Source organism: Pseudorasbora parva, chromosome 20 (genome assembly GCF_024679245.1).
Source record: "Pseudorasbora parva isolate DD20220531a chromosome 20, ASM2467924v1, whole genome shotgun sequence".
Lineage (NCBI taxonomy): Eukaryota > Metazoa > Chordata > Actinopteri > Cypriniformes > Gobionidae > Pseudorasbora > Pseudorasbora parva.
This window is the reverse complement of record NC_090191.1, coordinates 21,306,922-21,327,133: the sequence shown is the minus strand read 5'-3', so window position 1 is coordinate 21,327,133 and position 20,212 is coordinate 21,306,922. Positions and strand designations below refer to the sequence as shown.

Below are 20,212 nucleotides of genomic sequence, written 5' to 3'. Positions count from 1 at the left end.
GGTTTCAGTTGAACAGTCCCTCAAAAACTTTCCCGTTGAGAAAAAATCAGAAAAAAACATGGACACAGTGCCCTCTGCTGTTTAACGTCTGACTCTCACTCACCCTCGAATAGAAATTAATACAGCGACGCTCATAACATACATATAATGTCGATTGACTGACTGAGTTTGGCTGCTATAGGAATTAGACCAATCTGTGAAGACCATTTCATAGCCTACTGATGACATGAGAAATACTGCAAATGATCATCTCTCTACATTTTATCACACAGGAAATACTGTAACTTGTGTATGACACCATACTGAACTGCTCCTAGCTCTGGTTTACCAGTTTGGAATTACAACTATTTTTAAAGCTGATGATACACAGGGCAACTTTTTGTGGCATTTTTCTACTGAGAATGGGAAAAACATTTGTGTTTGGATAGGGCCTACTATCTGTGTTTCACTTGGTTGCCAGTAACATTGCTCAAAAAGCTTTCCTGTGTATCATCACCTCTAGGAATGATGTGTAAATGGCTAAATATCGTAATGGTTTTTTTTTTTTTTTTTACGGTATATGGGTACAATTCAGTATAGTGTCATACACAAGTTACAATATTTCCTGTGATTCAAAGTTGAGGGGTAATTTGCAGTATTTTTCAGGTCATAGTGTATCGGTTGGAGATGGTCCAATTTATTTTCTTGTGCACTTTCTTATTGGTCATGATTATCAGTGCAATTTATTTCAAATATGTTTTATCTATACAGGTGCTGGTCATATAATTAGAATTTCATATATGACCAGCATCTTTGTATGTATGTATGTATATATATATATATATATATATATATATATATATATATATATATATATATATGTGTGTGTGTGTGTGTGTGTGGTATATATAAAACCATTCAAAAGTTTAAATTGAACAAAGTGACTAATATTTAGTTACAAAAAATGTTTTTTTGAACTTTCTATTTAGTGAAAATCCCAAGAAAATATATTGTAGTTTTCACAAAAATATTAAATCACACAATTATTTTCAACATTGATAATAACAGGAAATGCGTCTTAAGCACCGAATCATCATATTAAAATGATTTCTCAAGGATCACGTGACAATGTAGACTGGAGTACTGACTGCTGAAAATTAATTTTCACAATCCAATCAAGTTTTATAAACATGCATTTTAAAGTCACACAGAGACAAAGAGTTGTTTTAATTTATTTATGATTATAAAGCTACAATGTACAGAACGTTCCAAACAGCAGAACTGGTGAAAGGATGAGGGGATTATTTCTCCCCGGCTTTTGGGGGCACCCACTCGTGGATCTTCTTGCGAGTGGTTGAATAGGGCACGTAGCAGTTTGATGTGCCACTGAGGTTGAACTCATGAACCTGGGCCAGGAATTTCTTGGGTTCTGGAGGGTGAGTGGTGGGAGGGTCATCCGTCATGCAGTGCAGCCAGCGATGCCTGAGAATTAAAAGATTGTGCACTGGCAATTAAAGCCTATCTAAATTTGAAACAAAGCAGCGAGAATTTATGTGTAAAATAAAATATTTATAAAAAATACATTAATACTTTTTTTAAAATATATTTTTCCTTTTAATTTCCCATGGTGGATCAGCAAGAGGATATTAAAATATCAATAATTTTTTAATGTTTTAAAAAGTTTTTTACATGCACTCCCTGTTCCAAACATGTATTCTGTAATGTATTCCAAACATCTATTCTATAATAAACATGTATTTGGCAATGTATTCAGACATTTTTATTTCTCTGTAAAAATGTGTTCAATCATAATGGCTGCAAATTAGCACTTTTTATTCGGTCACTTAACACAAAAAGGCTCCAAAATGAATACATTTTTTTTATCATAAGAATTATTGATTAGGACAAATTACTGTAAGAAACACTTTTTGCTATACTGGTCGAAACGGTCTTCACATCCTCGTTTCAATCCTCATGGCCACAAACAAAGAGAAACCACATTTCACAGTTCCCCCTGAATCAAGAGGAATTATGCTGTGCTCACGCCATGTTGTAACCGCAATTACCAGTTGGCAAACTGTGACGCTCTACCTGGAGCTGTTCACGTCCTCAGACTCAAAATGTATGTTTGAAATGTATGAAATGAGTTTCTGTCAACGCAACATGACATCATGACTTTGCGTAAACATAAACGGCACTTTCTAAAGCCAAGTTGCGTGTTATCTGTTTACGTGTTACACATTTTGAGCTATCCGCGTGTATGTCTACGCCGTGTGATTCCACGAGAATGTCTATGTCGAAACGAACCATCATCTCCACGTGTATGTCTACGCCATGTGATTCCGCCAACCGTCCTGTTTTTTATAATACACAAATGGATAGGTTTAGGGAAGAGTTTGAGTTACGTGTTCAAAATGTGTCTGAATATGTGCGTGTGTGTGTGTGTGTGTGTGACGGGTAGGTTTAGGGATTGGCGCAGTGTAGGGGGATAGATGAAACGTTGTTGATAAACACGCTAAAAAGCGATTACGCGTCTTGATAGCACGCCAAAATGGCATACGAATTGGCTTGTCATACATACGCCATTTCAAGATATCAGTCTGGTCAACGCTATCATCGTCTGATGAAATGAATCTGCAGCCGTCAGGTGGTAAAAGTCACGCTGGCGCTATTTAAGTTGTTTACGTTTATTATTATTGTAATGTTACGTTCTTTGAGTCATGAGGTAATTTAATGCCGTCTCCCGTGACGCTTTGCAGACTCTGCTGTGTACGTTCATGTGTTTTGAAGGAGGCGTTCTGAAGGGAGGCTGGGATCTCATGCTTTCAAAACTAGCTTGCTAATGCTAGCCTCTCCAAAATCCTCTATCTTACCTTTAAGGCAAGAGTAGGTTCTTTAAAGAGCTGCATAAACCTATAATTACATATAATAATCTTAATGTTAATTCACCCCAAACAATTAATTCCTCACCCTCATGTCATTCCAAACCCGTAAGAACTTTGTTTATCTTCCGAACAGAAATTAAAATATTTTTAAAGAAATCCAAGAGCTCCCTGACCCCTTTGTAGACAGCGATTTAATTACCGCTTTCAAGGTTCAGAAAGGTAGTAAAAAATACTGTTAAAATAGTCAATGTGACTCCAGTGGTTCAACCTTAATTTTAGATGTACGAAGGTCATATGGGTTTGGAATGACATGAGGATGAGTAATTTCATTTTTGGGTGAACTAACACTTTAAGTGCGAAAACTGCATATTACAGGGCACCAGGAAGAAACTAAATCCATTTAGAACTTGCCAAATGCATCTACATTACCATTCAGCAGGGACCATGCTGCCATCAACCTCCCACAAAGTCTTCTTGCCGTTCATCTCTGTGGTGTAAATCACCCATCGGTGACGGCCTGGAAGAGACGCATTGGAAAAATACACACTCAGAGAAGACATAAAACAAACTGAATTTGTGTACAGACACAAGACCTCAAAAAAATGTAAATTCATACCGAAAAAGTATCTGTTGTCCTCATAGTATTTGTTGCCATATTTGTCAATACCCACCAAGGCTCCTGTCTTGATGTCATTCACCCTGTGAAAGACATTTGTTTATCAAATCAATTATTAATATATTAAGTGTAATTTATTATAGTAGTAAATATAATATAATATGTAACATATAAACATTAATAATAGATTCCAGGGAATCAAAAAGCAGGGCTGCAAAAAGTTGTGTTGGCAGCAGCATACATTTCACTACAGGTGCAAAAACGGGTACAGTCTCGCATCCTAAATTATAAAAATATTATGAATAGTAATAAATAAACAATAAAAATAAAATTACATCATTGCCCCTCTTATTAGTTCTATTTCGTATGACGATCTTAACTATGCATATGTTGATACCGGTATCAGTGTTTTGAATCCAGTGTGTACAGTCACTATCAAAGAGGTCATTGCTTTGGATTCGGTGTCATATAGCTTTACAAACTTAATTTCACGCCCCTGTTTACCTCTAAAGCTTTAAAACAATTTAATTCGAGTGATCTACCTGAATAGTTGCAGAAGGAGGCCTTTAATACCGCCATGACCGGAGAGTTGACCCACGGCCCGGCGCACTAAATTCGCGTACTCCGCCATAGCTGACGGACTCTAAACGCTGACGGACGGTCACTCAACTTTAGTTCCCCCTGCACACGATCCGGCGTGTATGGTTCCGTCAACAATCTCTGCTTTGATTTTCTGCTTTTGGTTTTTGGTTTGACTCTGGGTGACGTGCACTCTTTGGGAAACAAACGAGCAGTTTATTAGGAAATATTAGCCTACAACTGAAATGCCCAAGCTTGATTATCCATTTAATAAAAATGACAACACAAACATATTATTTAAAGGAAGTGTATGTAAGACTGTGGCCAAAACTGGTACTGCAGGTGTATCCCATCTATCCCTCCCCTGACTCGAGGTTGCCAGATAGGCTGCCTGCAGGAACGTTTGTAGCTGCAGCTGTGGTAACTAGAGCAGAGCTGGTTACCCGGATGCAGAAACACTACTGCATTCATGATTGGTAGATAGGTGGAGGGCGGAGCTTCAGGCCAAAACACAACATGCCAACATCAACATCAGTTGAGGGCTGCAACAACAACTTTTAAATGACAATATCCTGGCCGGACTACTGTTGTCAGTGATATGAGTATTTGAAATTAACATGATTTCTTAATGTCTAGTGACATATCAGGGCCATTTTATGATTAATTGAAATGCATTTCTTACATACAGTCCCTTTAAACATTACAGAGTTCACACATGAATGCTTAGAATGAACCTGGAACAACTAATGGATTCCAACACAATGGTTTGACCAAAACATTTTCATGACTTCAATTTCTTTACTAGATTTTTTTTAATACAGAGATTGATTGCACTCACAGAATATTTTGCCAATTAAACATATTAGAGCATAAACAAAACATTTTACAAGAACTTCAGAAATTCCCATGACTTTTCCAGAGATGGAGAAAAGTTGGAGTTTTCTGTGACCGTGGGAACCCTGTATATCACATCAAATGTGTTCATAAAAACGGAACAGGCGAACAAATACCAACATTTTTCCTCTCGATTTGACATTTATTATTCCTATATACATGATTCATATACATACAGAGAAAGTCAGTGCTTGGGGGGGCAAAGTTCTCTTTGGAACAAGTTCTCAAGAACAGGTTCCTTGCACTTCCTGTGTCTTTATAAGACACTTTTCTAAACATAAGTACAGCAATACAATAAAAGCCCAAACGATCCAACCGCAGAAGTAATCCACTTTATCCATACTACGTAACCCACAGACACAATCACTGACCAAATGAAAAAGCAAAGTCATAACAAAATGATTTCTCATTCAAAAATCATATGATTATATCATAAAGATTGCTGTTTTGGCCCAAAGGGTCTGAGTGAGCAAAGCCAATGACATTTTAAAGCTGATGGGTGTTGCTGTGGGCGAAGCTTCTGTCACTCAGTGTTGCTGATTGGCTGGCTGTTGTAGTCGGTAGACTCCATTTTGAGGATGTAGGGAATGATGCTGTCGATCTGAACGTTCCCGATGAGGCCGGCGAAAAAGAGCTCCTCAGTCACTGCAGCGCTCATGAGCCGCAGGGCAGGGAGACGAACTAACAGTTTTGAAAGACTAACAGATGAAGATAATTAATATACTGTTTTTAATCACATCCAAGATATCTTAATAAAAAATGTGTACATTTTGAATATTTAAAATGATTTAGATTGTTGGGTATAATGCTCTACTAAGTAATTAATTACTGTAATTTACTTCTCTCTTGACAAAGTAAAGAAAGGGATTCCTTTTAATTTTTCTATTATTTAATTACAGTAATTGTATTAAATACCGTTTAGACCAGGGTTTTTCAAACGTTTAGAATGCCATGGACCCCCAAATATGGACCCACATCCTAAAATTTAAAAGACAACTGTCTTTTATAAACACCCAATACCAATACACTAACAAATTAATATGATATATCTAACATTAGTTTCTAATAAGTTACTTTATTATATATCTTTTCTACTCACTATAATAATGTACTCTTAAATGTACCTTTTATCTGTTTATTTAAATAAATACAGTTTTTATTTATTTATATAAATCATATTTGCTATTCATTTATTTTAATCTAACTTATTAATATTAATGTTATTATCTATAATAAAATGTTATTTTATGTTAATTTAATATTTAATCACTTGTTTATTGTAATCACATATGTAATCAAGTAATATATATATAATTTTTTTTATTTAATTTTTTTTCTGTAGTTCTCTAGGCAAGGAAATTTAGAAATAATAAATAATTACATGTATAATACAACTCATTTATTTATGTACTTTTTTTTTTTTTTTAATATTTTATCATATGTTTATTTAATAACTTTTTTTATTTTAATCTAAACATGTATTTAAATTTTTCATGTTTTTTCTCTAGAATTTTCCAGGAACCCCTTGTCACTCAGTTTGAAAACTACTGGTATAGACTATAGAGCAATTCTATATAACACAATAGTGGATTTAACATCAAAATGTAATGCCTAATGTTAAAATGTATGTTTTATAATGTAGCCATCTCTCTTTAAATACTTTGGCTAGTTAGAATAAATGTATGCAATTTTATATTATTTATTTGAATTAATTAAAAGCGCAGTTTCATGTCTATCCTTGTATTGTTCAACTGGTCGAGGACGGTATGGGATTTAGAAAGTAATCAAACACTTTTTAGAGACTTTAATTAGTACAGTAATCTAACTGTTGAAGATGTAATTAGTAGCTATTAATTGCTTTTTTAAGAGTAATTTACCCAACACTGACCGCAAGCTACAAGAGTCACCCACCGATATGTGTCCTCTGGATACACTTTGCTCACATAGTCCTGCAGTTCCATGTAGGCTTTCTCCTGAAACCTCTCAATCTGAAGGGTGCCGTCCACTCCGGAGTGATCTACGCATGTACACACATAAAATAAACCTAATTCTTTACTTTAAAAAAAAAATGTATTTCATATTTTTCAGATAAACTCCAGTTGTGCTCACCCGGGCTGAAGAGAACCACAGCTTTGAGGTAAGCATATTCATATGCATCAGGACTCATGCGACTCATACTGTTACAAAATTCCTGCATACGCCAGATATGCTCCATGACTTGCTTCACCCGCTCTGGGGACAGTTTGTCTGTTGAACACACAGACACATCTCTCATTAGGTGGCTGTGCCTTTGTGAATTAACTCAAACTGATGCTAGGGGATCTGTGCAAAGTATTTTTAGGGCTGTCAAAGTTACCCAGTGCTAAAAATACACTGTATTTTAATGTTTAACACAACATGTTAGAATGACATAATAGTCAAAAATAGCCACAGGTCCACATACCTTCATCCAGGCTGGTCTGTAAGTGGTTGATTATGGCCGTGAGGATCGTTTCTACATTCATAATGTGTGAACACTGTGCCAGACCTAAAGCAAACAGCTCATTCCAGCAGGCCTTCATCAGTGTTATGCTGTTCTCTGAGCTAAACACCAAAAATACAGAGAATGAAATGAGAGTACAGCTAAAGTCACAAATAAAACTGTACATTGCACTGTACATTGCTATTTGAATTTGGTGTAAGGGAAAAAATAAGGGTATAAATGGCAATTTATGCCTGCAGTTTTGTTCCGCTATCTAGGGGGCAAAATGTTAAGACATCATATAAGTCACATATTAATATGAAGGCTATATTAAAAGGTAGGTAACTTAAAGCGACACTGTGATATTTTCCCCCATCTAGCGGTGAAAAGGTATATGACAATCCAGTGAATATTAGTTTCTCTCAATTCTGATTTCGTTTTAACTCCTACGGTGGCCGATTTAGTCCAAGATTAACATGGCAGTCCCCCTCTTCACATTCGACATGGTGCCATCGAGCTTGAACTTGAACTTGAATTTATGGGTATGTCCCTCTTTGGCTAATGTACTTTCAATTTGGAGGGGCAACATGGCGACCAGCATTCAAACCCCTCAACACGTATGTATTTTTAATGGCATATTATAAACTTACGAGAATACTTTATTACTTGAAAGAAGTAAATATACATTAATGAGCATATATATTTTTGAAAGAACTCAGTGTTTTTAGCTAAGAATAAACTAAAAAAGTTACACAGTGTAGCTTTAATAATGCTGACTCCGAAGATAATAGGTGCTTTCACACTGGGTAGTTATAGTAGGGTGACCCAACGTCCTGTTTGCCCACGACATGGCCCTGTCCTGGCCCTCATATAACAATTTTCTATCCATACAGAGGGGGCATACTTTAAATGTATTGAAATGAATAAGGAATCTTTGAGTACATTTTTAGTATCATTTGAGTATCTCATTGCCGGGCCAAGTTTCCTGGTTTTAAGTAAATATGGTCACCCTAAGTTATAGGAGCGTATGCTGCGTTCCAGGCAAGTTTTTGAGCTCATAAGTTACGACTTTAAACCACGACTCACGACTTTGTAGGGTTACAGGCAAAGTCTTGCCAAACTGCCCGAGCGCAAGGAATTGTGGTAGCTAGATGTAAACAAAGCATGGCGGACTGTACTGGGTTTATGCTCATTTACAATCATCTCTGTCGCAAAAGGTGCTTACTCCTTGTTTATTTGATATAACAGAGAAGAAACTCTAGAAAAGCAGCTGATAATGCATAGCATTTGCCAAAACATATTGAGCAATACCTTATTTGAATAAACGATTTGGTTTTAAAATGTACAACTTTTATAAGCACCGCATCCGTAGGGGCTGCCATTGTTGTTTCACGCGCTATGCGACGTCAGAACTCGTAACTGGGAGTACATTGATCTAGAACGAGTCGAGTTCACAAGTGGGAAGCGGGAAGTCCTGGGTTTGACTGCCGTTCCAGTGCACTTTCACATGTAGAAGGTTGGGAAAACACGGGTTACGGGTTGCCTGGAAAGCGGCATTAGTTATAGGAACAAGCCATCAGGGCGATTATTTTTCTGGTTGTATTCGCACCACCAGTAGGAACTCTAAAGTGACGTAAGCTGCTCTTGTTGTTGTGACTTTTATTTTGACCCTTTTATTTTCAGTGTATTGATTCATGATTTGGATCGTGTGTTAAACTGCCAAACAGCTCAAATCACGTGAAATTGGACATTCGTGGAATCATGAATCAATACGCTGATTCGCAACCTATTTGAATCTTTATTTGATGATTGAAGTCAAACCCGGAAGAGAAGACAATGCTGAATAAAGTCGTAGTTTTTGTGATTTTTGGTCCAAAATGTATTTTCGATGCTTCAAGAGATTCTGATTAGCTAACGGATGTCACATATGGAGTACTTTGATGATGTTTTAATTCCCTTTCTGGACATGGACAGTATAGTGTGTATACACTTGAATACGCTCTCGGACTAAATATAAAATATCTTAAACTGTGTTATGAAGATGAACGGAGGTCTTCGGGTGTGAAACGACATTAGGGGGAGTCATTAATGACATAAATTTCACTTTTGGATGAACTAACCCTTTCATTAAGTACTCGGAAATAAAGTTTATTTGAAACCTATATTTAGTGCTACCCACCTGTGATTGCCTGAAACTAGGTGTAAACTAGGACATTAATACACTCACCCAAGGGCCTGAAAGGCTGGAATAGAGCGTGCCCAGTGCATGGAGAGGAAAAGCAAACGGGAAGCTGATTCACAGATGTAATTCAGATTCAGGAAGTCTGGCATGGGCAGCGGCATCATGAGCTAAACACAATACACATTGTTATTCAACCATTATTTTTGATCACTATAACTGCAGTGTGTCAATCAACAGCGACCCCTGACCTTAAAGGGCACGTGCATATCTGAGAGCAGCGGGCCTTCGAGTTCCAGCAGGGCGCTGGACTGTTCACCAACCCTGAGAGCCACAATCCCCTCCTCCGCCACCTCTTCCCCACAACCTTCCTCAGGCTGAAGCACCTTTGTGAGCGTGTCAAAGGCCCTGAACACAAACAAACACACACGTGTAAGCACAGCCATGTGCTGCACGTCTTCCAGGTTTGATATCAAAATTACACGTGCTGCTTTCCGCACCGCGTGACGTCATTCGACTCATCCCTCTGCATGTCCGTCATAACACTGTCATCGTTACTCGCGGTCTCCATCCCCGATAGGTCAGTACTGCTGTCCATCATCTCACGACTTTTGTTGAGGTGGCCGAGAGACGTGACCACGTTGGCCAGGGTGCCCAGATCTCCCTGACTGGAATCATTCTAAATTAAACATCAGAAAATTGAATATACATATGAACAAACAAATGTGGGTATGAATCTGCAGGGTTTGTTTAAATCAAATTTAAGCCTTGAAGACCTGCACAAATAAAATCAATACTGTATGAGCAGAGAAGGGCAATACTATACTCTATACTCTCTATAGTAACATATATACCATAAAATAACTGTATAATATTATTTAAACAACTTTACTGTTGAAATACAGGCTTTGAACAAAATGATTTATAAAGATTTGAAAAATCTTTTTAAAAAAAGCTATAAAAAAAAAGATTTATAAAATGATAAACCTCACACTTTAGCAGTTATAAAAATGACGAGACAAAATGATAAAATATTATGCCTATATTTATTTTCCAATTATTATATTTTAAATCTAGAATTTTTTTTGTAGTGGTGTATTACAATAGCACAGGCTGAATAACAATGCAAATTAACTCTTGACAGAAGGTGGCGTTTAGGCATAATAATAGAAATATGGTGGTTACACTGTTAAGCAGCTGCACTTATAACAGCGAATTTCTCAGAAGACTGCCAAGTTTGCAGTTGATATAAACACCATAGGTAAACAATTGAAATTTTTGTTTTTCTGTTCCTGATTTTTCTTATATAATTTAAAAGATTGAAGACTTCTTTGGCCTTTAATTTAATCAAACTGATTGAAGAATTCAATGTAAAATATTATTATTATTATTTTTATATATATTTCAAAATATTATGTTATTTTTTAAATTAGTAAAAAATATTGCTTCACAAAATGTAATGCTGTTAAAAAAAACGAAACAAAAAAAACCCACTACCATAATTACAAAATTTAAATAATATATAGTTAAATATATATTAGTAGTGAGAACTGGGGGGAATATATGTTTAATTTACATCATGGTAGGGTTTTTTTCGTGAAAATATTGCCACAGTGAACTTGATAGTCCCAAAGTCTCATTTTTAATGCAAATTTTCTTTAGATTTTTTTGATGAAATTTGTCGAAGCTTGTTCTTGACTAGATGTAAAGGGATAGTTCACCCAAAAATGAAAATTTGATGTTTATCTGCTTACCCCAAGGGCATCCAAGATGTAGGTGTGTTTGTTTCTTCAGTTGAACACAAATAAAGATATTTCTCTCCAATCGTTGCTCGTATAATGCATGTCAATGGGGTGTTTTTCTAGGAGTGCCACTATAAGAGTAAAAAATACATAGACATACGAATCCATATTAAACCTTGCGGCTCGTTGCGACACAGTGATGTTTTAAGACGAAACGGGTGAAACATTATTTATGTTATTTTTTACCTCATATCAGACAAATCTCATCAGTGCCATTACTTCCGCAGAGGAAGGTCAATATACTGGCATGATCAGATATAGTTATGTAGATACCTCATTCGACCGATCCATCCAGGCACTAATGAGTATATATATATATATATATATATATATATATATATATATATATATATATATATATATATATTAGCTATGATCGTACCGTTATTTTGACCTTCTTCGACGGAAGTAATAGCGTTGGGAATACTAGATCAGATTTGTCTGATATGAGGTAAAAAAATAAAAAATACTGTTGGGTTTCTCGCAAAAACCCATCGTTTTGTGTCTTAAGACATCAATGTGTCGCCACGATCAACAGTGTTTAATATGGATTCGTATGTCTATGTGTTTTTACTCTCATAGAATCAGACCACATTGACATGCATTATACAAGCAACGGTTGGAGTTAAAAATCTTAATTTGTGTTCTACTGAAGAAACAAACACACCTACATCTTGGATGCCCTGGGGGTCAAATTTTCATTTTTGGGTGAACTATCCCTTTAAATAGTAGCGTTTTTTTAATTACAGGGAAAATTTTATATATAGTATACATTTTAGCAACATCTAGCGGTGATGCAAATGTATGTTTATTATTATTTGTGAAACCATACTGAACAGAGCATGAAGACTAGACATGTATCAAAGGTCATATGTTTTTCAAAGAACTTATTCATGTCTATGCATAATGCAACATAACAATTCCAGGTTCTCATTACTTCTCTTCCTTTGCTCTGAGCAATTTACTTACACAAGCCTGTTTTCATTTTCACACAACAGTGCAGCTCATTTCTTCTTAACATGCAAAATGTACATTTATTATAACTAAAACCACCGTAAACAGAGCATAAAACATAGACATGTTTTTCAAATGAAATGACCCACTACCTTCCTGCATTTTGCCAAGGCGCTGTCAAACGGGCTGTTCTGGAGAGAAACTGATAGCTCTGTGGAAGCTGTATGCAATGCAAGGCATATGCTCGAACAGGAGCTGCCTGGCCGCTCCCATCATGCTGCGTGCACTATCAGTGGTCAATATGCTAATTGTGAGTTCAATGTTCCACTGTCTGGCAACTTGCAGAAAGTGCTCAGCGCAAACATCAGCATAGTGCCTCCCGTCTGCCTATGTAACGGTCAAAGAGTGCAACCGCAGTTTACAGCACGTGTCAAAATAACGTGCTGTGATACCCAGGTAGCTATGGTTACTGAGGGAAGTCCTGTAGGTGAACGCAACCATCTCAATGCCTCCTCAACTTTAGCTTTCTCCTTTTCAAATATGTTGTTATATATTAGTATATATATATTAGTACAGGCCAAAATAGTACAGGCCAAAAGTTTGGACACATTACTATTTGTAATGTTTTTGAAAGAAGTTTCTTCTGCTCATCAAGCCTGCATTTATTTGATCAAAAATATAGATTTTTTTTTTTAATATTGTGATATATTATTACAATTTAAAATAATTGGTTTTCAATTTATTATACTTTAAATGATCATTTATTTCTGTGATGCAAAGCTGAATTTTTAGGATTGTTCCTCCAGTCTTCAGTGTCACATGATCCTTCAGAAATCATCCTAATATGATGATTCATTTTCAAAGTTGGAAACAGTTCTGCTGCTTAATATTTTTTCATAACCTGTGATACTTTTATGAATACTTTGATGAATAAAAAGTAAAAAAAAGGGACAAATAAAAAAAAAGAAGCAAATGTTTTAAAAATAGAAATCTTTTGTAACAACAATATACAATACTGGTCAGTCATTTGGGGTCAGTCATTTTTGTTCTTTCTTTTTTTTAAATAAATCAATTTTATTCAGCAAAGATGTGTTAAATTGATAAAAAAAATGATAGTAAATGAGATTTATATTATTTGAAAATATGTTTTTATTTTGAATAAATGTTCTTTAAAATCTTTTATTCATCAAATATATTAGGCAGCAGAACTGTTTCCAACACTCATAATAAATCAGAATATTAGAATGATTTCTGAAGGATCATGTGACACTGAAGACTGGAGTAACGAACCTGAAAATTCAGCTTTGCATCACAGAAATAAATGATAATTTAAAGAATAATAAACTGAAAACCAAATATTTTAAATTGTAATAATATATCACAATATTTTTAAAAAATCTGTATTTTAGATCAAATAAATGCAGGCTTGATGAGCAGAAGAAACTTCTTTCAAAAACATTACAAATAGTAATGTGTCCAAACTTTTGTCCTGTACTATATACTATATATCTATATATGTTTGTTAGATAGATAGATAGATAGATAGATAGATAGATAGATAGATAGATAGATAGATAGATAGATAGATAGATAGATAGATAGATAGATAGATAGATAGATAGATAGATAGATAGATAGATAGATAGATAGATAGATAGATAGATAGATAGATAGATAGAAGTTTATTGTCATTACAAATGTACAAGTACACTGCAACGATATGTGTTTCTTGGAGCAAGCCTCCGGGCTGCAGCTATTTAGTTAGTTAGTTATAATTAGTATTACTTCCCCAAAAACATTTTTTATCTTACCTGATCTGGTGAAGAAGGAATTAAAATGGTGTTGTCAAGTTTGGAAAGTGATTGCTGTATATTCAAGAGCATGTTGGAGTCCAGTAAACTGGTGGACCTGTGATCAGACACAGAGACACAGAGTGAGAGCTAGAAACAGAAAAAAAGACAAACATTTTGACTTAAAAACACATTAGCCTCCGTACCTGGTGGTCTCTTTTTCGCTAACAAACGTCGGCATGGCGGCGAGAGGGCTGCAGAGGTTTTTGCGGATGTAGATCTTTTCGATAGAGGGCGCACAGTTTGCTGGCTTCTCTCTCGACACCTCCACCGGTTTCCTTTCGCACTGAACAGCTGTTGGTGGAATTTCAGCGGGTGAAAATCATGAGACTTATCGTTTTTTTTTTTAAAAAGTAGCAGCGCACCCCTGCATCAGTCATGTCCAGGGCACAAGTGGTGCGGGTACGTGTTACGTATATGATCTGGACTCACAGTCTTGTTTCATGCCGAGGGCCATGCAGCGCTGCAGTCTGCAGTACTGACACCGGTTCCGATGGTGTTTGTTGATGATACATTCTCCAGACCCACGGCACGTGTACACCAGATTCTTCCTGATGCTGCGCTTGAAGAAACCCTTACAGCCCTCACAGCTCACTGCTCCATAATGACGACCTAAACACACACACACAAAATGACCAACAGGACAAATGCAACTATTCACAAGTGTCTCTCTCCAATAATAGCTTACAGCCAATTTGAGGTCTACACTTATTTAAAGGTGCAGTATGTAGCATTTATGAGGATCTATTGAAAGAAATGCAATATAATATACATAACTATGTTTTCAGTGTTGTATAAAAGACCTTACATAATGAACCGTTATGTTTTTATCGCCTTAGAATGATCCATTTCTATCTACATGCATGCACTGTACAGTAAATAAAATAAAATGAATAAAACTGAAAAATTAAGAAGTAACAAATGAATCAAAAGCTCTGCTAAAAAGGTGGGTTTTAAGACCACACTTAAAAGCATCTACAGTCTGTGGGGTCCGCAAGTGGTCAGGTGATGAAGACATCACCGTTTTCTCCAGAGCGGCTGTACAACCGAATCAAATTCTGTTGCATTATTTTCCTGTTAACAATGTGAAGCTGCTTTGGAACAATCAGCCTTGTAAAAAGCACTATATAAATAAAAGGTGACTGGACTTGACTTCGAAAGAGAGAGGTGGGCGGTGGGCAACTGCAATTCAAAACCTCACAGCTAGATGCCACTTAAAGTTACACACTGCACCTTTAAAACAAAACAAATGGGTATGTCAAGTACCTGAGGCCTTGTCTCCACAAACTACACAATACTCCACTGGAGGCTTCGTTGCGCCCTGTTCTGAGCCCTCCGTCACAAACTGAAAAACAAAACACTAGCCTATAAATATGAACATTAATATTGTGTAAATTACAAAAGGAAATGCCTTTTACAAAAACAAACAAGCAAGTACACACTCACGATACAAACCGATATCAGCTCCTGCGATGCTTCTGTGTGCAGTATAAATGCTCTAATCGGTTAACATGAGCGCCAAAAAAATGTGCGCTGCTTACATACATGTGAAACCGGCCTTAGAAGGTAAGCTTTTTTTTTGTAAGCGTCTTTTTGCGCTAGCGATCTTTTAAAATTACTATTGTTGTGTGTATTATTGACACGCAAAAGTCTAGACCTAGCCTAGAAAATCTAGACGCACCCTAGCGGCAGCAAATCTAATCTGCCCGCGAGTGTCGTCTAGCAACTCTCAATACCCTTCTGAGCTGTAATCGCCAAACTCTTGCCGGGCCAATCACATCATGTATAGAGTCGGTGGGCGGGGCCATAATGACGACGGCCGAGTTGTGTTTGCGTGCTACTAGTAAACACAGAAACTGGAGAATGGCGGTCTTTCGAATCAGCTTTGACTGTGACTCTGGAAGACTTGGAGTTAAGCTTTTCTCTGAGAAAAGAACAAAGAACGGCACTGAAGTCATTCTTAAAAAGGGAAAATATGTTCAGAGTTTTGCCGACCGGATACGGCGAATGTTTAATCAATCAACAAGCTCTGTTTCACCTTCATTGCCCTGGTTGGTTGTAGCGCTATATCCTATCGCGTGCAGAGGGAGTTTAAAAGACAATCGTTTATCCCGCCCCTCGGATTGAGTCCTGTCAATGGTGAGGTTCCAGACCAAACATCTTGATGTGGGTCTGCCTTGTCAGGCTAGTCTAGACCCTGAATATAAGATGAACCCGTATTTTCAGATATATTTCTAACCATAACCAAATTGTCTTCTATTCGGAACAATATGGTATAGTCAAATTGATGAACACACACAGGAAGTCAGTCAACACATGCCAGTCTAGTCTAGAAAGATTTATCTTTATCCAGTGTCTATAGAAGTTATGGTCGATAAAAATGTACTCTTTTAAACTTTTCCGGGTATCTCTTCACTGATCTCCAGTAGTGATTGTTCCATTTCTTTTTCAACTGTGAAACAATACTTCAGGCCAGTGTTGCCACCTTGTGGACCAACTAAAAAGGTCAAAGAAATTCAAGGCGCATACACAGTATGCACACAGCAGCACACTCTGCTGATGGCTAAATGTATAGCAGTGTATGTGTAAAACATTTACCTGGATCTGTTGTCCTGTCAGCTCAGGTGATGCAAAAAGCAGTTGATTGACAGCTGACCCATCGGCAGAAGTTAAGATGACCTTGGCTGGCGAGTTCTCTTGTTTGATGAACAGTTTCTCCTGGTTGGGGTAATCCAGGTTAGCTAATATGAACTGCTGCTTGCCGGATCCAGCCTGATCAATGGCTGTGACTATCTGCACCTTCTGAGCCAACTGCTGCTCCGTCACAATCTGATACGACACATGCCAACAAAGACCATCAAAATGAAACCGTTTACAGCACTAAAGGTCAGAAAGCCTGTTCACACAAACATGAATGTTCGGAACTAAAATTATTTTACACACCGAGTGGTCTAACCAGCAGCGCTTCAAGGAGAAGTTTATGACGTGTCCAAAAGTGCAAATCTTATTGGCTGGCTAACTCTTTTCACAGTGCAACTTAACCATCCGTAAATAATGCATGTTTCATATGCAAATGTTAATGTCGGTCTGAACAGACAGGTAAAAGCTGTTCGTTAACATTCAAATGTTTAATCGCACCAAACTGTCCCATTGACAAGATTGAGTCCTTGAGTGTCTAAATGTGCAGTGTAAGTCACCTGTAGGCCTCCGTCTGCAGACACCAGCTGAATTCTGGGACTTTCTCCATCCATGATAATGATTTGTCAGAACCGTGGCTTAGCAACGCCCCATCAGCCACACGCCCACCTGAGAAAAACAACACACAACTCTATGATTGATCAGATGCTTTCTTAACTTTAAGTTAGTTAAAGAGTTAAGTTTTACCGAATCCATTCAGCCGATCTCTGCTCCATCACTTTTAGCATAGATCATTGAATCGGATTAGACTGTTTGCATCGCACTCAAAAATGATCAAAGACTTTTATTATTTTTCCTATTTAAAACTTGACACTTTTGAAGTTACATTGTGTACTATTGTTGTTGTGATTACTAAGTTGTGATTTTCTAGGCCGATATGGCTAGGGACTATACTCTCATTCCTGTGGAATAATGATAATTTAAAGTATAATAAACTGAAAACCTTTGCTGCCGTACCATGGGTGCAGCAGGCGCAATGATATCACACAGCGCCTGAAAATAGTCCCCAGCATGCTCCCTGTGTAAGCCAAGTATAGCAGGTTTACACGTTGGTTATGTTGATGGAAGTTAGCCTAATTTCAGGCACTGCGTAATATCATTGTGCCGCTGCATCTTTGGTCATTTTTGAACGTGATGCTAACGGTCTAATCCAATTCAATGATCTATGCTAAGCTATGCTAAAAGTGCTACCTTCAGACCGGGAGATTGGCGGAATGGATTCAAAAATGGTAAAACTCAACTGTTTAACTCTAGGGGAGTTGGAAAATGACCCTATTTTCAAAAAAAGTGGTGTTCCTTTAACATATTCATCTAAATGCAGTGTGATGCGTATGAATTCGTCAGACGCATCACGGCACCAGGATGTTCATGAACAGTATAGCACTGCAAAGGTAAATTGTAAATTTCCAACTTATTTTTCCCCCCTTAGCAAATAAATAAATAAAACACTGTACAATTTCTCAAACTGGGATCAGCACAAGAGTGTTAGGGGGTCTGTGGAAAAGTTTAGAGAAAAATTGTGTAAAAAAAAAAATAATAATAAAAACCTAATATATATATATATATATATATATATATATATATATATATATATATATATATATATATATATATATACATACACAAGACAAGTAAATGAAAATTATTGAAATAAACACATAAATAAACTTAACAGTCCAGTAACATAAGGAGTAGAACAAAACAGTAATAGGCTATATTTTGAAATTATATTTTATACATATTTAGTTTATTCATTTTTCACAATATAAATTGCTTAAATAATGATGCAGATGAGGTCTGCCTCAATTCCTGTGATGTGTTAACCTATTTATTATCAGGCAAATGATTCACGACAAATGATTCATTCTACAGACCCATGATTTCTGCTTTATTAATGAGCTATTATTATACACACGATACATCTGTTTAGGTGTACTGTGTGTTATGAATAATATTGATTATATTAATGAAGACATGCTGAAATCTCATATGGATCTGATTAGCAGTAGCTACATTAGCACACTAGCCAGCATCCCGCGGTATGGTTTTAGTGTTATTCAGAGAATCGAATGACATAATAATGAATAAATGTGATCTAGACAGTGAATGACAACTGGGGGTCAGTAACTCCTGTGGAATGTGTGTGTGTTGATCCGGGAAGATAAAGTTAGATCTGTTCCTGTAGGTTAAAGGTCATGATTGAAGGGTTAAAGCTCTTCACACATACACAGAGGGATCTTCAGTGCCGCAGCTCCTCACACGTGGACTACAGGACAAATCTATTATCTTCCCAATTTTAGAACACCAAAGGATCTATTGATAGGTCCGAATAATCGCATTTGTGATGTTTGTATCGGTATTTGTTGTGTTTATCAGAGCGCCGATATCAGATTTAGCCGCTGATAGCGTTAGCTTGCTAAATAACGCAATATCAGCATCACATTTGCTACGATGCCAATTCGATGCCTGGTTATACATGTTTATTTTTCCCAAATGTCTAAAAAAAAGCTAGTCTGGTCAGTTTAATCACGGACATGCAATGATCGATTTGATTCCCGATATTTCCTGTTATGGTAGCGGCTACTACGCTAACGCGTGTTAGCAGGCCGGCTAACAACAGTGCTAACATTCTCCCAAATTATTAATCCTGAACAATTACAGCAAGCACAATATGGTTTAATAATGTAATAAAGGGTTAATCTTACCCTGTAACCGTGTGTAATTATCCAAATACGGTGTTGTTTTGATAAATTATAGTAAACTGACGGCTCACTGCAGCTATAGGAGGTCAGAGTTCGCGACCCGTTCAGAGGAGACCGGCACATCTGCGCATGCGCGAATGCACTCGTGAGCGAGGCAGTAAGCGTTTATTTGAGTGAATGTTAAATGATAATTTACTCTGTTAGCCAGAATGATTTACTAGAGATCATATTCTTTTTTTTTTTTATTAGTGCTCTAGGACGCCAAAGTGATGATTTGGAATCACATTAACCAATAAGTGTCCCATTTTAGCAAATTGTGAATTCTCTGTCGTTAGCTATAACATATAAAGTACCAACAGTTCTGCTAATGTATCATGCACAATATGAATTTGTACATTTTAAAAAAAAAATATTTAAGAATGTAAATCAATTGCAGTAGTTATTGTAGTAGATTAAAGATTACGTCGCTCTCGTTATTTTACCGACAATTGGAAGAACCCATATTCGACATATAACTGCATTGAATCAAATCAATATGGTATAAGAAGTGTGAAATACACTTTTAATGTTTATATTTAGCAAACATAACCCAAGTCAAAATGAAACCAAGTTTA

At 36.6% G+C, this 20,212-nt stretch overlaps 2 protein-coding genes across 2 annotated transcripts; both read right to left on the bottom strand.

The window, feature by feature from the left end:
* Nucleotides 1-1,195: 1,195 nt before the first annotated feature.
* Nucleotides 1,196-4,180, bottom strand: ndufa12 (NADH:ubiquinone oxidoreductase subunit A12). Its single transcript, XM_067428141.1, has 4 exons — nucleotides 4,023-4,180; nucleotides 3,481-3,563; nucleotides 3,294-3,381; nucleotides 1,196-1,461 (listed from the first exon to the last, which is right to left on the bottom strand). The coding sequence occupies exons 1-4, from the start codon at nucleotides 4,109-4,111 to the stop codon at nucleotides 1,281-1,283; spliced, it is 441 nt and encodes a 146-aa protein (XP_067284242.1). The 5' UTR covers nucleotides 4,112-4,180; the 3' UTR covers nucleotides 1,196-1,280.
* Nucleotides 4,181-4,852: 672 nt separating this feature from the next.
* nr2c1 (nuclear receptor subfamily 2, group C, member 1) lies at nucleotides 4,853-20,115 on the bottom strand. Its single transcript, XM_067428139.1, has 14 exons — nucleotides 19,602-20,115; nucleotides 17,397-17,505; nucleotides 16,798-17,028; nucleotides 15,466-15,544; nucleotides 14,632-14,811; nucleotides 14,346-14,493; nucleotides 14,161-14,257; nucleotides 10,094-10,272; nucleotides 9,845-10,001; nucleotides 9,642-9,763; nucleotides 7,397-7,536; nucleotides 7,063-7,200; nucleotides 6,865-6,970; nucleotides 4,853-5,651 (listed from the first exon to the last, which is right to left on the bottom strand). The coding sequence occupies exons 2-14, from the start codon at nucleotides 17,448-17,450 to the stop codon at nucleotides 5,477-5,479; spliced, it is 1,806 nt and encodes a 601-aa protein (XP_067284240.1). The 5' UTR covers nucleotides 17,451-17,505; nucleotides 19,602-20,115; the 3' UTR covers nucleotides 4,853-5,476.
* Nucleotides 20,116-20,212: the final 97 nt, after the last annotated feature.